Raw genomic sequence first — 19,728 nt, 5'->3', positions numbered from 1 at the left:
TTAATTGCTTAAGTAACCTTGTCATTAGTGAAGTTGTTAATAAAGCTATGCTTTCTGCAATCTTTATACTAAACAATGGTCCAATTTTTGTGTGGACAATTTATATGCTATCTTGATAGATCTTAGTATATAAATTCCATACAGTTTGTTTTTTAATTGACATATATTGGATTTACAATATTGTGTTAGTTTCTGGAGTACAGCACAGTGATTTGGGTTTTTTTTGGCAGATTATATTCCATTATAGGTTTTTACAAGATACTGGGTGTAATTCCCCATTCTATGCAGTAAATCCTTGTTGCTTATCTGTGTTATGTATAGTAGTTTGTATCTGTTAATCCCATACTCCTAATTTGTCCCTCCCTGCTCCCTCTTCACTTTGGTAACCATAAGTTTACTTTCTATGTCTATGAGTCTGTTTCTGTTTTTAGAGATTTATTTGTATTATTTTTTAGATTCCATGTGTAAGTGGTATCATATAGTATTTTTCTTTCTCTGACTTATTTCACTAAGCATGATATTCTGTAGGTCCATCCATGTTGCTGCAAATGGCAATATTTCATTCTTTTTTATGGCCGAGTAATATTCCAGTGTGTGTATTTGTGTATATAATTATACACATATCTTAAGCCAGTTATCTTTGATGGGCACTTGGGTTGCTTCCGTGTCTTGGCTAGTTTAAGTAGTATGGCTGTGAACATTGGAGTGCATGTATCTTTTTGAATTAGAATTTTTGTGTTTTCTGGGTATATGCCCAAGGGTGGAATTGCTGGATCATATGGTGGTTCTATTTTTAGTTTTTTAAGAAACCTCTATACTGTTTTCCATAATGTCTGCACCAATTTACATTTCCATCAGTAGTGTACAAGGGTTCCCTTTTCTCCACATCCTTTTCAGCATGTATTATTTCTAGACATTTTGATGATAGTCAGTTTGGACTGGTGTGAGGTGATTACTTATTGTGGTTTTAATTTGCATTTCTCTTGTTTGTTTTCTGAGGGGGAGGTAATTAGGTTTTTTCATTGGTTTCCGCTTTGAGGAGGTACTGGGGATTGAACCCGGGACCTCTTGCGTGCTGAGCATGCGCTCTACCACTTCCTTCTAGCCTGCAGTTTCTACAGAGAAATCAGGTAATAACCTTATAGGGGTTCCCTTGTAAAGGATCCTTTGTTCTTTCTCTTGCTGCCTTTAGAATCCTCATTTTAACTTTTGCCATTTTAATTATGATATGTCTTGGTATGCGTCTCTTCGGGCTCATCCTGTTTGGGACCCTCTGTGTTTCCTGTACCTGAATATCTGTTTCCTTTTTTAGGTTTGGGATGTTTTTGAACATAAGACATGACACCATAAAACTCCTAGAATAGAACATCGGTGAAACATTCCTTGACATAGATTTGAGCAATATTTTCTTAGATTAGTCTCCCAAGGCAAAAGAAATAAAAAGAAAAAATAAACAAATGGGACCTAACAAAACATTTTTTACCTGAGGAATTTATTCAAATCTTGAGTGCCTGTTCTGTGCTGGGCACCACCAGTGGTCCTTGTCCACCATCTTTATGGACCACGGGGAAGGTCCTGTGTCCTGGCTTTGGCTGGGACCTATGGGACAGCCATGTAGACATTAGGAATCTCCTCTGCTTTGGTGCTTATTCCTTACCTGTCCAGAAATTGGGCCACAGGATCTTGGGAAGGCAGACAAATCCTCCACCAGCTATTCCTCTGCTGTGGTGTCTGGCCTCAGCTTTACCCTCTCTGAATTTAGTGCCTCCCTCTCCCTTCCACCAAACTATCCTGCTCCCATTTGAGAACAAGGGCTGGTGATTGGACAAGAGTCAGTTGCATTCTGTCTGAAAGCACATTGTCATTAGGTTACTGGGCCACCAAGTGTTCCTAGGATTTTGTACCTATGTGTTAGTATGATATTTGTTTATTATGTCATATATGTTCATCTGAGATATGTGTGGATTTCAGGATTTTCCTTGGCAGATATTTCTCCAGAGGGTCTTTATTGATGGTAGTTATATTTTTAAAGAATATGACTTTCTTTATGCATTTTTTTTAAAGAATCGTGCCGTCATTAAGTTGGGTTTGTTTTAAGTTAAGAACACAAACTGTTATGCTTTTCAGTCTGCAATACAAAGGTTAAGGAGTTAATCTGGGGCATGCTGAAATTGGGATGGGACATCTCTGATGAAAGCTTTTTAGTTCATTGCAGTAGGACTTAAATGGGGTCTTTGTTGATCCTGACTTTCCTGGGAGTGGCAGAGTTAATTGGTGGTGAGACAGTAAGGGGCTAGCATCACTCTGACACAGCCTTTCTAGATCTGTAACTTGGCTGCTTAAGGAATCAAGTAACCTAAGAAAAACCAGCCTTTAAGTGGATTGTAAGGTTTAAAAAGTTGCTTTGGAACTGTGGCTCTGTATGACAGCATAGGTAAGTCCACTCAAGAAGCAGGAAATTCAGATGACTTGGGTTTCAAGTTTTTCAACAGGTAGTAAAATGGAAAGAATTTTATCTTTGAATGAAAGTAACAACAGATGATCAACATGATGTGTTTCATGGTTTTGTGGATATTTTTGTCCTTTGGATATGATGTTGAGTCACAGTACATTTTCAGTATGTTTTGAGAAATAGTGATTAAGAAACCAGAAGTTTGAGTGTGGATCTTAGATCCCTGAATGACCTGTTGGAGGATTAGAAGATGAGACCTGGGTATCTCTTGAATCCAGCCCTGCCCTTGCCCTTGCCCTTCTCTCTTCCTCTCTTCATTTAACTTTATAATGTATAAATGGAATTGCTTGATACAGTCAGAATTCAGCTGGAGTGATATGTCTAGGGAAAAAAAAGTATTCTAAATTATCTAGAAAGAGTGCTATGAAATCTAAAGCTGATTTTAACATGTTCTAAAGTGTTGCTATGATTTGATTTACCTACATTTTTGCTTGCTATAATTTATTAAATATTTTGACTTTTCTTCCTTTACTCCCTTAGTTTTCAGCTTATTATGAAAAGTATAAAAAGGAATGCCAAATATTTCTTCCTTTAATTCACATCTCTCACTGACAATTTGGAATTCATGATGTTGACAGGTTTTTTTTTTAATTGAAGTATAGTCGGTTACAGTGTGTCAGTTTCTGGTGTACAGCGTAATGTCCTCATCATGCATATATATACATATATTTGTTTTCATACTTTTCATTAAAGGTTATTATAAGATATTGAATATAGTTTCCTGTGCTATACAGAAGAAATTTGTTTTTTATCTATTTTTATATATAGTGGTTAACCTTTTCAAATCTCAAACTCCCAAATTTATCCCTTCCCACCTGCTTTCCTCCGGTAACCATAAAATTGTTTTACTATGTGAGTCTGTTTCTGTTTAGTAGATGCATTCATTAGTGTCCTCTTTTTTCTTTCCTTTTTTTTTATTAGAGTCCACATATGAGTGATATCATGGTATTTTTCTTTCTCTTTCTGGCTTACTTCACTTAGAATGATGATCTCCAGTTCCATCCATGTTGCTGCAAATGGCATTATTTTATTATTTTATTTTTTATAGCTGAGTAGTATTCCATTGTATATATATATACCACAGCTTCTTTATCCAGTCATCTGCTGATGGGTATTTAAGTTGCTTCCATGTCTTGGTTATTGTATATAGTGCTGCTGTAAACATTGGGGTGCATGTATCTTTCCAAATTAAATTCCTTCCGGATATATGCCCAGGAGTGGGATTGCTGGACCATATGGTAAGTCTGTTTTTAGTTTTTTTAGGAATCTCCATACTGTTTTCCATAATGACAATCCATCTGTCACTTCTCTTGAGGCAATAATTTGTGTGATGTAGTTAGGTAGCTCATCCAGCAGAGGGCGGTGGAGTCAGGGCTATGTAAGAGCAACTCGAGTTAGCTTTTTAGTTGGTTACTTTTGCACAGAACCAAAAAGTTCAGTTAATAGCCTTTTTCTTTTGGTTAGGTTGGAGTGGTCCTCAGATAAAAATCAGTGCCTGTTTTTGAGTAAGATGATTTCCAGTTTTTAACTGGTATTTTAGTTTAAATATTAATGGTTGTGGTAGGATGAGGAATTTTTTTTTAATGCTCTGTGTAGTTTTTAACAGGTGATGTAGAATAAATGAAAGGAATTATTTTTTAAAGAAACAAATAAAAAGCTGTTTTTTGATTTGGGAGAGAATGGTAGCTTTGATACAGGTCTTTAGCAGTACTTCTTAATCTACTCTGTGACAAAACAAACAAAAATGAATGTTGTTCTTCTCCAAAGTTGTATTCTAGTGGACAGAGCATATCAAACACACTTACTGGTGGTGGTTCTGCAATAAGCTGCTCTTATGACATAGTTCACCAGAGCTGAGATGGAGTGAATGGAGGGCGGCATGTGAGGGATCCCCTGATCGGGAACAGAGATGCTTGTGCCTCAGTGTGAAAGGCAGCGCATTCCCCCCAGGCTCTGCATCGATGCACCAGCTATGCAATGATGGCCAGTCTCTGAGCCTGGTACGTAGCTTGTTTTATAATCATACTTAATCCTTAAGAATATATAAAACCTCTTGCTTACTGTTAAAAAGTTTAAACTATGCAGATGACAGCTCTGCTAGGCTGTAACACTTCGGCCAATTTTTTCTTTTTTCTGTCGCAAGCACGTATTTCTGGAGGTAAATTGTGTCTTAGGGCAGCGCTTTACAAACTTTAACATAGCATGAATCATTTGGCGATCTTAAATTTCCGACTGGAATTCAGTTCTCGTTGTCACCTGGGATCTGCATTTTGTAACAGGTTCTGGGTGATGCAGCGCTGCCTACCCTTTGACTGCACTGTGAGGAGCAAGGTTTTACAACTAGTCCCCGAACTATGAAGACAGTTAAAGGTTCCTGCAAAGCATCTTTGTGGCCACTGCTACTAATGTAAGAGATTAGATACATCCTTACTTTTCTTACACTGTCCTGAAGGTGTTCTGAGGCACAGTGAGTGCATAAGATATAGTGAAACACATAAGTTATAAAATTCAAATTCCAAAGTAAATAGCTTTACTTTCAAGATGATTTAATGATATTTAGTAATGTGGCATGGTAAAGAGTGGCTTACAATTAAATAATAATTTTCATACTTGAATAGGAGAAAAGCTCTTGTTGGTTACAGCTCCAATTTGATTTTTTTGTTTCTTAGAAATCAAATTGTGACACTTCATTGTACAAACATGCATACATTTCAGTATTTTTGGTGTGAAAAAAAGATGAGTTAATCAAAAAAAGCAAATATACTTATCACATCTTAAAGATTTATACATTACATATGAAGGAAACTATCCAAGACAATCTGTCTTTAAAAAATACACATTTTGAACATAGTCGTGCAATATATACATTTATATTTTGACTTTTATCTGCCAAAATATTTCAGGTACATATGAAACCATCTTTTTATATTTACATAATGGCTACATTTTCATTAAAGTTCAAAGTAGTAGTTAACATTCTTATTTATTTCAAACTTTACCCCCATGTAAATACCTTTTACCTCTAGATGTTTAGTCTTTTGAATTGATTAAAATGAGTATGTGTTAATGAAGGGCATAGTCCTGGAAGGTTATGTATGTGATTATTTTGTGTGTGCAAATTGAAGTATTAAAGGTGGACCAGGGAGCTCAGTTTGAGGAATCCTGTTTAATGTCTTAATTTATGAGATTTTCATATATTAAGTTATAGCTGTGTATCAATAGTTAAATACATTATAAAATTACACCTTTTATAATAACTTTTAGTATAATCACTTGTGTGATTATGATAAATTGGTTTTAGTTTTCTTTTCACAGTTAATAGATAACTTTGACTACTTTATGAAAGTAACAGCCAGCTAGGAAAAATTTCTGGCCAGCTCTTTGCTGCAAAAATGAATGATGCACAATTTCAAATAATGCAATTTCTTCACAGACTATTTTACCATGTTACTATTTTATAAGGCTTGTGTGGCAGCCATGCATATAGCACCTCAATTTTTATCACATTTTGTATATATTGTCTATACACCATTTATGAAATGGAAATTTTAAGACAGCATCTTTTAAGCCCCATATTCTACTTAACTTTTAAAACAAAAGTATGACTGAATAAGAATACATAGCTGTTTTTTTCAAACAGTTTTTTAATTTTTTGGATGAATATTCAACCTTTGTTTAAAAGTGTTTGAGAAATAATTCCTCTCTAGAGCCTCTGCCTCAAATCTGTGACCTGTTAACAGAAGTTGTATATTTAGGCAACTTGCTCAATCGGGGTGATATTGCCTCCCAGGAGGCGCTCCACAATGTCTGGAGGCAACTAGGGGGAGAGGCTGCTGCTGGTACTGGTAGGTAGAGGCCAGGGATGCTTTTAAACATCCTGCCATGCACAGGACAGCACCCACAAGAATGAATTACCTGGCACCCAGTGTCAGGAGTGTCACGGTTGAGAAGCCCTGCCCCAGTGGGATAAACAGTGCAGAGACAAGTCGTGACTTTTTAGGGGGAAAAAAAAGGGAAACCGCCATCAAGGCAGATTGTCTAAGGCAGGTCTTGCCAGAGCTCTGTGTGTATGTGACCTCAGCTTAGTGTTTATCTGAGGAAGTGAGGCAGAGTAAAGTAAAAGGATGACATCCTGTAATTCTCAGTATATTACATTGAAGAACTAGCACATATATACAGCAGTTACCCAGTTTATTAAATAGTCTTTATCAGCTTAATGCCAATTTCTCCTCCACTCTTTTTTAAACGAAAATTTTATTGGACTGAGACAGTGTTTGAGTCCACACAGCTGTTATAAGATTGGTTTCTAGCACCTGTAACTAGAGAATAACATGCTGTTCTTGCTACAAACTCCAGGCGCTTTATGGCTAATTGTTTGCTTTTCCTTTGTTTCGTCAAATACAAAGTAATGAAACTGTGCAGACAGCCCATGACTGCCATTACAGAGGCCAGGCACACGTGGGCAAATACCTGTTTTCCTCTGACTTCCTTTCAGAGTCAGATTCTTGGAGGATTGTCTATTTGCATTACAAGAAACCCAGATAGTAGATTTTTAAATTTAAAAGCGTCGCTGCTGAGCTCCAACCCAGTCTCCCATTTCATAACGAGGACACTGAAGTTTACAGAGGCTGAGTGACTTGTCTGAAGCTTTAGGTATGTATATTCTGACATAAAATAGTCCCCCGACCTTCACTGGTGCCCCCTCTCCCAGTCCCTCCTAGAGCACATGTGGGCTCAGAACCAGAGAAAAGAAGGTGCAGAAGTGGGTGGTGTTGCTCATGAAGGCCCATTTACATCCTAAGGACCAGGATGCTTGTTACAATACAGATCACCGGGCCTCATCCCAGTCTGACCCTTAGACTCTCAGGCACTGGGGACTAAGACGCTGCCTGGGGAGCAAACTCCCGGGTGAAAGTCCTTCTGGAAGTTTAAGTCCTCCAGAAACAGACAAGCACAGCTGGTGCACATGCTGACTTGGTGGTTTCTAATGTCTCCTTGTAGCTTCTTGCAAATTCCTGAGATGTTTATACTTTACCTTGTTTATGCTGCCTGAAATCCCAAAAGTTAGAAATTCACTTGCTTATTTTTCTTTACATGTTTAGCAACAAATGAAAATAGCTCCCTGAAGTTAAGGGGATTGTACGGGAATTCACTCCAAGTATGGAAGTTAAACAGATGACTTCCTCTTCACACCTGGTGAAGAATTGCTGCCCCGGGAATGGGAGAGGGTGGGTAACTCCGGCGTCCTACAGAGGAAGGCGGGCAGCAGTGGCCTTCGAGAATATGGGGTGCCAGGAGGTGGGGGAGAGGTTCAGTGTGGAAGGAGGAAGGTTTCCAAAGAAATTACTCACCTTTTAGCAATTCACAAGGTCCCTGCCTGCCTGCCAGCCAGCCATAAACCCTAAAGGAGAAAGGAAATTTCCTCTCCCTTCCAGGTGGGACCTCCAGCAGAGAGAAATGAGGTTACACATTTTAAACAGAAGTTTGTGCTTTGGCCTCTAGACACCCCCGACCCCGCCACCTGAATGGCAGTTTCCCCTGCAGTAGGCACACGGGAGGCTCCTAGCGGGCGGTCAAGCATGTTTTGATAAGTCCATCATTGCAAGAAAGGGACTTGGAGGAGGCAGCTGTGGGCTGACAAAGCAAATTTTACCTAGTTTATAAACAAAATTATCACTGAAAATATCCTCTGTGGCAACTTTTGATGAGCAGCATAAGTTGAAGGCCTGTGTTAGTTTCCCATCAGCATCAATATCCAAGCTAATTACACACCTATACCAAGTACTCTTCCATTTTTGTTGTTGTTTAAAAACAATCATTTTAAATGATTGGGTCCCCCCCACCCCCAGATAAGGGTTATTATATTTTTCTTTAAGACGTCTACTGTTTGGAAGCATTTCATGTTTCTGACACAATACACATTACAAACTGAACCAGCCAGCGTAAAGACCACTTTTCCCCCATATAAAATAAGTCTTTTACCCTTTATACTCCTAACCCTCTCAAACCTCCCACGATTTCTTTACAAACCGACCTGCAGTTTTCTTAAAATATCAGGATAGTGTACCTATCACATTATAAAATTACACTGGGATTTAAAAAAAAATCCTTTCATGCAAATAGCAAACCCTGGCTGTGACGCTTCCTCTTCCCAAGGCAGTGGGAACTGCTGGGTGATTCAGCTGTTGAGTTCTGTGGTCTCATCTATTTCATCTGGATTTTTGGTCATTTTTTCATATTTTCTTTTGAAGAATCCAAGCTGTAAGAGATGATGTACGTTACCACCAGTGGCTTATTTTCTACGGGGCTGGGACCCCACTAGCTGATGGCTTTTTCTAAAGCCCTCTGGGAATGATGGGGCTCCAGAAGAGGCAAGTGTGCGGAGTACTGACCTGACATCAGCCCCTCCGCAGGGAGAGTCATACCCAGAGTTGAACTGCACAGAGTTATATTTTCAGGGTCCACTTACTTACACTTGGAGCTGAACAAACATTCAAGGGTCTGATGAAGGGAAGGTGGAAAAAAAGGGACCAGGACCAAGGAGATAAAATTCTTACTGTTTCCAAGAACATGAGTGAAAATTTTCAGGTAACCTTGTGTTTCCTTTTTTCTTACTAAAGGAGGAGGAAGTACCACATAAAACTTAGGGTTGCTGTTTGATAAGGAGATTCAAGACAGAAGTCTTCAGGAATCTGTAATTTAAAATATGAAACATGTCTTACCTTCCATAAAATTGCAACCAGAGCTAATAGCAAAAGGATTCCAGCGATTACACTTCCTACTATAACTCCGGTTGGTACTTCGGCTTTCTCATGAGGTTTCATTATCGTAATGGGGATCTGTAAATGTGTATACACAACAATTGCGTTAATTAATTTTAGCACCAAAAAAGACTGAGATGGTCTAGCCAAATCCTGTAATTTTGTAAGTGACGATCTAGAAAGGGGATGTGACTTCCTCAGGCTCGTGATCCTCAGTTAAACACTGCAGTACAAGCTCCAGAGAAGATGTGCCTGCAGAATACAGGCAAGCCAAGCATGTCTTCCCATTTCCTGCCTTTAGTTGCACCAGTGTTCAGCGGACACATCATCTCTGGCAGTCTCAGATGCTTTAATCACTTACGAAATGGCAACTTCAGTTGTTGGCATCCAGTCTCATCAAGTGAAAGCATTTAGCACCCAGTCTTTGGGAGGGGACTCAACAAATTAACAACCCAAATAAATCCCTTGTGGTTAAACAACAACAACCATAACTTTGTACTGGGGTCCTAAAATAGTTATCTCACTCTCGCTCAAGATTACTTGATATGGATTGTTTAAAAAGTAGAAGTAATATCTCAAGGCTCAAGCTGTCCTTTTCATGATAAAGTGTCCTTGAGGATACATATGATTTTTTTTTTTTTTTTGTATTCCAGTAAAACTATTTACAGAAGCAGGTGGCAGCCTCAGCCTGGGCCAATTTTGCCTGAAGTTTGCACCCCCCCCCCTTTTTTTTTATTAAGTTATAGTCATTTTACAATGTTGTGTCAAATTCCAGTGTAGAGCACAATTTTTCAGTTATACATGAACATACATATATTCAATGTCACATTTTTTTTTCACTGTGAGCTACCACAAGATCTTGTATATATTTCCCTGTGCTATACAGTATAATCTTGTTTATCTATTCTATATATGCCTGTCAGAATCTACAAATTTTGAAATCCTAATCTGTCCCTTCCCACACCCCATCCCTTGGCAATCACAAGTTTGTATTCTGTCTGTGAATCTGTTTCTGTTTAGTATTTATGTTCTTTTTTTTTTTTTAATTCTACACATGAGTGATCTCATATGGTATTTTTCTTTCTCTTTCTGGCTTCCTTCACTTAGAATGACATTCTCCAGGAACATCCATGTTGCTGCAGATGGTGTTATGTTGTCAGTTTTTATGGCTGAATAGTATTCCATTGTATAAATATACCACATCTTCTTTATTCAGTCATCTGTTGATGGACGTTTAGGCTGTTTCTGTGTCTTGGCTATTGTAAATAGTGCTGCTGTGAACACTGGGGTGCAGGTGTCTTTTTGAAGTAGGGTTCCTTCTGGATATATGCCCAGGATCAGGATTCCTGGGTCATATGATTTTTACTGTCCGCTTCCTGGCAGCCTCTGTGGCTTTGTAATAGCCTGGCTAGCAGTAAAACTGTATATTCTATTTTTTTTAATTGGAGAAAGAATCATAATATTTTCCTCCACACAGTATATTCTTAAAGAGCTACAGTGTGGAGCTAGACAAAGGGAGAAAACCGAGCTTGTTTACTTGGTTTAACACTGAATTACAGTAGCAGGTGAGGTGCTTTTCACCACAGAATTTGAGTTGGGCTAGACTTGAGTCTGGCCTTCTGGTGACTGTATTTCTTCTCATTTGGGTCTTCAAGAGCTAAAATAAGGTTTTATAAACTTAGGAATAATGTAACTGTAAATTCATATAGTTTACTGCTTAGTGGCAGTCACATCCCTACTTCTCTCTATTCCAGAACCGCCTAGTCTGGGCTACATGCGTCTTTTGGGAAACACAAGTACAAGATTTTTGTATCAGATTTTTAAGTGGGACTGGGATTCATATAAATTTAAGAATCACTCATTTACCTATAGGGATATGTCTATTATTTGGATTCCAAAATATTTTAAAATGATTTAGATTCAAAAAATATTTTTAAAGATACAATAGTTGGCCTCTTATTTATTAGCATTGCTCAGAGAAAACCAGGAAAAGAAATATCTCCCAAAGGGTTCATTAAAATTATTAATTTGAATTTTTAATTAACATGTATTTAATACTGCTTTCTGAAAAAAAAAAGCCTTCAGCAGAGGTCCAGGTATTGTCTGAACACTACATTTTTCTGAAATGAGTTTTTAAAATATCTATAGTACTTTCCCCTAAAGCTAAGTTCATAGTACTTTGAATTTGAAGCCCACGTTTCCTTTGGCTCCATTTCTGATTTTCCACACCCCAGCCTCTGAAGAGAGGGTGTAGGCCTCTGCTGATGGTCCTAAACCAGAAGCAGAAAAGCACCTTCTATTGTGTGGAGCCATTTCTGCTGAGACAGCAGTGGGAGAGCAGCGCTGGCAGCTCCCCTCGCAGGCACTGCGAGGCCCAGAGTGCACGAGGCCACGGGCTTTCTAACCAAGTCCATAGGCTGCAGCAGTGGGCTGAGGCCAGCTGCCAAGCTGGCCTTGGGGGCAGACTCTTGAACTGGCTTCCAATTCAAGAGTTCCAATTCAAAAGCATCGGGAGGAAAATGCCCAGAGCGTTGCCAGCAGATTAGCTGAGCGTAGAAATCCCACTATATCTAAATATGGCATATTCTAACCAGAGTTCTGGAGCAAAGGAAAGTTGTCCCATGCCAGCCCTTGGAACAATAAGCCTCTGTTTTCTGTGAATGTACGTTTCTTTGCCAAATCTTCTTTTTTTTTTAATCAAGAGGAGCATTTATAGTTTTCTGGACTGAAGAGCTAATGAATGGATATTTCACACAGTGTCAGCGTCTAGTTGTAAGGGTTATTACTGGGGGAAAAAAAAAGGCCTCTACTAAATACCTTATTTATTAAGCATACTTTAGCACATCTCTTTAAAAAATATTCTAAAGTACAAAAATGTGATTCAAGTGAGCATGACTTAGATTTCATGGCCCAAGACCTACACTGCTTTATGTAAGCATGAGCAGGAGGGAAGAGCTGGTAGTGCTGGCTGGAAAAGCGAGACAGGAGATGGGAGCCACAGCAAGATGGCGCCTCTTCCCTTGTGCCTTTCGTCAGATCATCACTTCTGATCCAGCTTTGCCAACTCACGGGTGAGGAGGAAGGCAAGGATACCACTGGGATTTTGGGAGTTGCAAATGCCCTTGCCAAAAGCTCAGCATGATAAACATTGGACTTTCAGAGCTTCAGTAAGACACTTCTGTATACATGCAGCTGAGAAGACTGACTATTCTAAGCTGTCAGAAGTGGAATGCCTGGGATCGCCCCCAGCACCCACAGGGTGTGATGCACTCACCGTGACGGTGTTTTCTTCGATCACATAGATCTGAGGGTTATAGGTGTCGATTTCTGCAGCTGCTGTCAACTGTACTGTCTGGAATGTCGACTGGAACATAAGAGTAAAGAATATGTTTTACCCTAAATGCATAAATCTCAGCAGGTTTGTTATTTATTTCCCATGGAAAGTGACGACCAAACGCCAACTCTGAAGACTCAAGCATCTGTATGCTTGCATCGCTGATATGTGACAGGGCTACCTGGGAGAAGGGCCTGGGGGGACTTAAACTGCGTGGGTGACTGGGCCCTGCCACAGTAAAATTAAACCGAGGCCCTGGGGGAGTGGGGTCCAAGCCTCAGCAGGCTAAAACATCGCTCCAGGTGATTCTGACTTGAAAACAGGGATGAAAAACAAGGGTTTAGCAATGAAGTTTTTAATTGGGAAAAATCATAGTTTAGATTTTTAAAAGTTAATGAAGTTTGTGACGTGAGGGAAAATTGAAAACTTGGTATTTTTAAATACCTACCAGAATAAGACACAAAATAGAATGGAAAAATCAGATTAAAAAGGACGAGAATTTTTCTTCTGGATACATGTGTGTACAGTAATACTGTTTAAAAGCTTGAACTTGACCACACATGTCAGTGTCAGACACCATAATAAACATTGTCCAATGCTATATAACATGAGTAATTTCAGATTTCCTAATCTAAGCATTTCTATAAAAATACTGGATTTGACGCAGGCATATAGGAAGGACATATTTTTATGCTGATGTTATTAATAACCTTCTGATATGAAATAACTACATGCATTCCTGAACCTAATTACAGAAAAACAGTGTTTTTAGTGGACACATTATTGATGTGTACATTGTTTTCTCTGTAATCAAATATCGGGACTGATGCTTATTTTGAAATAGAATTCAGTGCCCAGATAGGAGAACTACTTTCACATGCTCTGGCTACTAGGATTTAGTTTTTCTGGTTACTAGGTCTCATGATTCAATATACCCCATGAGGTAATTTGCTAAACTCTATCTGGGAGCCAGAAAACGAGAATGCACATCCAAAAAGTGAGCAATTTATTTCCTTTCCACTGGCTCAGTCTTTGATTAGTCTTCTTAATTTTCTCAAGATGGAAGATTGCATCAGAAGTGAACCCTGATCGCTGGTCTCTTAAACATATTATTTGGGGAACACTAAGAGTATTGGTAATAGTTTAAAATTAAAAAAGGGGAGTAGCAGTTAAATGAATGCTCACTGAATAACTGCTGTAGACTCAAGATAAAAGGAAGTCCTTATAACACTGATATATCTGTCCACCTCAGCCTGGCCCTTTGCACAGGTACACAGTAGCCTGCAGGGTTGACAAGTAGTGGTCAGTTTACCAGACATACCTGGGCGAGTGAAGTCACACACCTGCCAGCATTCAACAAGCCGTTTCCCCCACTATATACGAAAATAGGTCTTAAAAAAGTTCTTTTGTATAGCACAGGGAACTATATTCAGTATTTTATAATAATCTTTAATGGAAAAGAATATGAAAATAAATGTATGTATGTATATGCATGATGGGATATTGTGCTGTTCACCAGAAACTGACACATTGTAACTGGCTGTACTTCAATTTAAAAAAGGGAAAAAAAGCCTTTTCCTTACAAATGGCAGCCAACAATGACATTGATTTGGAGGTGTGAGCAGTCACTTTGTGATGAAATTGCTTGAAACGCTGACTTGCACTGTCTCAGAAAAAGGGTAAGAGGCAGGTTACTAGTGGGCTCTAGTACAGGAAACAGGATGTGTATTTCAGACTGGATCTCCTTGGTGGTCTGAGAACATCTACCTGGCTGTTGAAATAACTGAAAACAAGGTGAGGATAAACATTTGACCTTTTGAGAAGGATGAAGATGTGAAGGATTTTGATGTACAGTAACTCTCATGGGTGTTTTTCAGCTTAACTCTCAAAACCATGCTGAGAAAGCATATATAATACACTTCTTCAGGATTTTGCTCCCAGAAATGAAACTGCTGTTTCTGAAAACCTTGGGGAAGGTACTTTAAAAAGTCTTACAGTTAAAGTGATGGAGCTTTAAACAAACTCAAGAAAAACCAAATGATTTTTACAGGGCTGGCGTGATTGCCTTTTGATTAGCAACAGTCAGTTTTCCTTCCCAGCTGGCAAAGGTTACTAGGAAAACATTTGTTCCTCAAATCCAAGGAGCCAAGAACCAAAGGGTGAAACTGAGCACCAGGCTGCAGCAGCTGGGATGGTGGTGTAACTGCCTGCCTCGCATCTTTCGGGACTTAGAGGTGTCCTGAAGCCTTGAAAGCAAGTGCAACTAACAAGAAAACAAAAGCAAGCAAGGAGAAAGCCAAACTCCTCACTCCTCCCCTTCTGTTTTTCCCCTGCCTTTACAATTCCTCCTATTATGTCTGTATCCAAGAATATTGCTTCTGTTTTGGGTTCCTGGGACAAGTTTGGAGGGAGCTGAGTTCCCTGATCTTCCACAGAACTCCCTGTCAGGGAATGGGGTTTGTTGGCGAGATTATGAAGTGGTTGAAAATAGGGAATAGAGTCTGGTTGGTAAACACCTTGAGGACTTATTTATTAGTTAAAAAAAAAAATTCACTGAGAGCCATAAGGCCCCCTAGAGGTTTCAGATTAATTTCTATTTTGCTGCCTCAGTGAGAGCCAGGGGTAGTAAAATGAATAGCTAGCCTCTTATGTAGTCAGATTTAAGGAGCCTCGTCTATCCTACATTTTCCACGCCAGACTGAAATTCTGGCTACTGAAAATCTCTGCTGAAAGCAGATATCACTACTGCGAAGTCACACCTGCCAACTGAAAAAACACACTGACAGTTTTGGCACTTTCTTTTTGAAGATTTTTTTTTTAATTGAAGTATAGTCATTTTACAATGTTGCGTCAATTTCTGGTGTACAGCATAATGTTTCAGGCGTGTATATATATATACATATATATATATATATATATATATATATATATATATATATATATATATATATATATATGTGTGTGTGTGTTTATTCTTTTTCATACTTTTTCATGATAGGTTACTGCGAGATACTGAATGTAGTTCCCCGTACCATACAGTAGAAACTTGTTGTTTATCTGTGTTTTGACATTTTTCAAACTTCTCATGAGATGAAAATGACTGAAAATTTGTAAGTACTCTGGGGCTTTCACCCGAGAAAGGGTGAAAACAAGAGAGCAGACTGGTCTGGCTCTCAAATAGGAAGAGGGGTCCTTAGGATAGTGTCATCTGCCAGGTGGTGTGGGATCAGACTATCAGCTGGGAGTGCAAGGAATGAGGCAGGGATGTGCACACTTTGATGGGGGCGAGGGGAGGAGACCAGGAAGCCAGAACTGGCAAGAGCCTGAGGAGGAAGACAAAGAAGGTGGCCCACTGCGCCCCAAGCAGGGGAGGGGGTCCTGACTGGGTCCCTGAGATTCTGCTGTAGGAGGCTGATGTGGAGTCTAAGAAGCAGGCTCTTCACAAGCATCCCAGGTGAGTCCGAGGCGCAGTCAGGTTGGGCACGCTTCTTTGGCAAGGGAGGAAGCGTATCGCTTTCCAAGGCAAGAGTGCTCAGTGTCACTTGGGCACGGCTGACGCTAGCCAGAATACGAATCTTGTCAAGGGGGATGACCTTATTGACAACGCAGCCTTATGTTTCCTTGCTGTTGATAAACCAAACAAGTAACGCTGGTACTTACTGCTGCGAAGGTCCCGTTCCAGACCCTGGTGGACACATTGAGGAAGTACTCGCCCTTCACCTGGAGGTCTTTGAGCCAGCAGGTGACATTACTACATGAAGCGGTCCTGCAGGTCTTCCAGGTTGGAGTCGGCGGGAAAAGAAAAGGGGAGTTAGCACGGGCTTTGAAAAATAAATGCTAAAATTTTACAAAACAGATAAAAACCAGGACTGGGAAGGATCTAGGGAAATCGGCAGTCTCATGAACCATTAGTAGTTATAACCCTTCTTCTAGAGATTTTTGCACTTTGCCTCAAAATGTAAAATGTGCAAGTCCTTTGCCCCAGTCATTTCCCACCTGAGTGGAGGCCTCAGGAGAGAATCATAAACATACAGAGAAGAGTACACCAAGCCTGTTTATTGCACTACTGTTTCTGAGAGTTAAAAAAAAAAAAAAGAATTTGTGTTTATCAACAACGTACTAGTTAATTATTGAATATACATGCACAATTTAGTCAATTACCTAATGATAAAGATACATTTGTTAAATTTTAAAGTCAACAGTAAAAGAATCAGTGATGGCCAAGGGTTAGTGGGGAAGAAGAGAGGGCCAGGTGGAGCACAGCAGAGAATCTGGGCAGCGGAGCAGTTCTGTGCACGTAACTGCGGACACACGGCACTACGCATTTGTCCAAACCCAGAAAGTGACCGACATCAGGAGTAAACCTAACGTAAACTGTGGACTTCGGGTAATTTATGATGTATCAGTGTAGGTTCATCGGTTGAAACAAATGTACCACTCTGATGTCAGGAGATTTGGATAGTGTAGGAGGCTGTGGATAGGGGAAGGGGGGCAGGGCAAGGGGTATTTGAGAAATTTATGTACTTTCATCTCAGTTTTGCTGTGAACCAAACACTGTTCTAAAAAAATAGTCTATTAAAAAACCCTGACATATTGGCCAATAAAAAAAAGGTAGCATGGGCCTTTTATATAACTGTATACATATACATGTATGTAGATTAATGATCAGAGGTATGGAAGAGAATGTTCATTAAATGTTAAGAGTGGTCTGCTGTTAGCTTTCTGGAGAACTTCAGTTTCTTTGTAGCTTTTTGTGTTACGTTTGTTTTATACTGTTCACAGAAGTTGCTGTATTTACAAAATCAAAACATTTTCACAAAAATAAGGAAAATGTAGAATATTTTGGCATACTCAGAGACGTGTTTCTCCTGGGCATTTTTACATACTTCTGTTTAGGTTTAAACCACATTTATGCTGTAATTACACCATAATTATTTTAAAAAGAAACTCTCATTCTCCTAGTTTTCTACGTTCCGGTCCTTCACAAAATCAAACAATTGCAATGAGAGGAAAACAGAAGACTTACAATGTTGTTCATTGGGGAGACTTGTGGTTTGTTTAGGTTTTACTTTTGACTAAATTTTACTTATTTGAATGCTTAATATGTGCCGAACACCATGCCAGACACTAGACAAATCTTGTTCCCAAAGAAAGCGGCATAGCTCTGAAGCAGGAGGTGATAAAATACCGAAAATAGAGAATGGGGGTCAGGGAGTCAGATTTAGCAGCTTAATAAAAAAACATCAGTGATTATGTGGAAGGTGAGGGGGAGCTTCACCTCCCACACATGCCCAGCTCCTGCTCAGCTCTTGGCAATGTTTCCAAAGTGCACGGCACAAAAACAGTTTTACACAGAGTCCTGATTTCATGAAATCTGGAACATGCGCTTTATAATAATGGTGTTAAACCTCAATTTGATCGTGTATTTTCTGTATCTTGATTCACACAGGCCATCAAAGGCAAAATTAGAAAGTTCTACAACATGAGGTGGCAAGGGGAAAAACAGTGCCTCGATTTCCAGGTTAAACACACAGTGAATCACCAAAGGAAATTTTCACCGCGTTAACCTGTCCTCACCAAGTCTTTTATGTGCCGGAAATTTTCACTCTTGAAAGATACAGGAGAAGGTGTCTGTCCTATTTTCAGTGGATTTATTTCGGCATTGCAGCTGATGTCACCGGCCTACAGAGAAGGATGTCAAATCAGTCTTAGGCAGTAAAATGGTTTATGATATTCCTTCCAACCTGTTAGGAAGTCCTGTTGTCACACATTGGGGCAAGGGACGGGCTGCTGGGAACCTCTCCCAGTGCTGACCTGGCCACACTCCTGGTCGTCACTAATGGAAGTGCTGAAGTATTCAGAGCCTCCTGACGTGACCTGATGGGGTGGTGCTGGTCCTTACAGCCCATGCGTGAGGAAGTAAATGTGCAGTAACAATGGGCTGTGGGTGATTTAGCTCAGGGTTCTTTTCTGTGGAGCAGTTGAGGAGTTTGCTTTCCTGTAGTCACCTCTGAACGCCACGGAAACAACACCGCTGTAGCATTAGCTAAGTGCCAGAGTAGGGCTGAGCCACCGTCAGGGGCTTTGGCTACAGCACGTTAGAACTGCCTGGCAGGTGGGTGGGGGTGGCGAGGGGCTTTTAAAGAAAACACCGGTGCTGCAGCCTTAGCCCTGGAGACTGATGTCACTGCCTGGGTTGGGCCTGGGTGTCACTCTTATTTAAAAAGTGACCCCCAGTCATTAAATGCACAGCCAGGGTCGAGGGCTATGGAGCGGAAGTCCAGGCTGGCAGGTTGAAGACAGGCTACTGATTGCAGCTGTGTAGACCAGCTACTCTCCCCGTGGGTTCAACCTCTCACTTCCCAGTCAACTAACTTCTCTATAGACAGGGTACTGACAAAGTCAGATCTTCACTTGGTCAAAATGGGGTTTGAATAATAATTTCTGCTATCTGTAAACTCCTAGACTCAGACATTTGTTTTCTTATAATGATATCCTGCTTCTAATATGAAATTAACTGCTAGTTAATTTGCACCCAGGATGCATAGGGGTTCTCTCTTTAGTTTGATGTCTACGAGATGGCAGACATGGTCCCCCCCACCTCATGGGTTCATTTCATATCAAAGGTGCACAGTTTCGTAGGCAGTTTGGCTGCCCTTACCTGGTCTGTGTGCACGCCGGTCAGGTACATCAGCGGGTTCTTGTCTTTGGTGTATTGAGGGATGCGGATGACTACGGATGCCATGCTTACTGGAACACTTCCTGTTGTTACCTGCGTAGAAAAAACATTCTGATTGTTGCTACCTCATACACATTACAAAGAAAGTGCTCTGTAACCTTGGTATTGATGAAGGGTAACTATTAGGTGCTAAGATTCAGTCCATATGAAAGTGGGTCATTACTTTATGGTCTCTCTTTGGGTCCCTGTGTTTCACCGCTTGGAAGAATTTCAGCATCTACAATTTTAACTGGTAAATAATTTGTGACTTAGGAGATGGTTTTAAAACACCTACCATCCATGGATTTGGAGTGTTACGGCATGAAGTCCCACTGTGCCCCTGACTAGCAGTGTGGCTTGGGCAAAGAACTTGACCTCTCTATGCTTCAGCTTTCTCATTTGT

General features: G+C 39.9%; 1 protein-coding gene and 1 long non-coding RNA gene across 3 annotated transcripts in view; one reads left to right on the top strand and one right to left on the bottom strand.

Annotated features, from left to right (window-relative positions):
* Nucleotides 1-4,520: 4,520 nt before the first annotated feature.
* Nucleotides 4,521-9,913, top strand: LOC105084271 (uncharacterized). The gene is made up of 3 exons (XR_836681.3): nucleotides 4,521-4,919; nucleotides 7,008-7,165; nucleotides 9,133-9,913. It is a non-coding gene; the product is annotated as an uncharacterized LOC105084271 (long non-coding RNA).
* ITGA2 (integrin subunit alpha 2) overlaps nucleotides 5,042-19,728 on the bottom strand; it is a 95,440-nt gene continuing 80,753 nt past the window's right edge. Inside the window, exons 25-30 of one of the 2 annotated variants that reach the window (XM_010974368.3) lie at nucleotides 19,269-19,379; nucleotides 18,185-18,289; nucleotides 16,268-16,381; nucleotides 12,548-12,637; nucleotides 9,235-9,351; nucleotides 5,042-8,771 (exon numbers count right to left, since the gene is read on the bottom strand). In XM_010974368.3, the coding sequence (XP_010972670.2) occupies nucleotides 8,691-8,771; nucleotides 9,235-9,351; nucleotides 12,548-12,637; nucleotides 16,268-16,381; nucleotides 18,185-18,289; nucleotides 19,269-19,379 (618 nt within the window). In that variant the 3' untranslated portion in view covers nucleotides 5,042-8,690. The other variant, XM_064480567.1, reaches the window with a different exon arrangement.

The sequence above is a fragment of the Camelus dromedarius genome, chromosome 3, assembly GCF_036321535.1.
Source record: "Camelus dromedarius isolate mCamDro1 chromosome 3, mCamDro1.pat, whole genome shotgun sequence".
Lineage (NCBI taxonomy): Eukaryota > Metazoa > Chordata > Mammalia > Artiodactyla > Camelidae > Camelus > Camelus dromedarius.
Note: the sequence above shows the minus strand (reverse complement) of the source record. Positions and strands in the feature narration are given on the sequence as shown.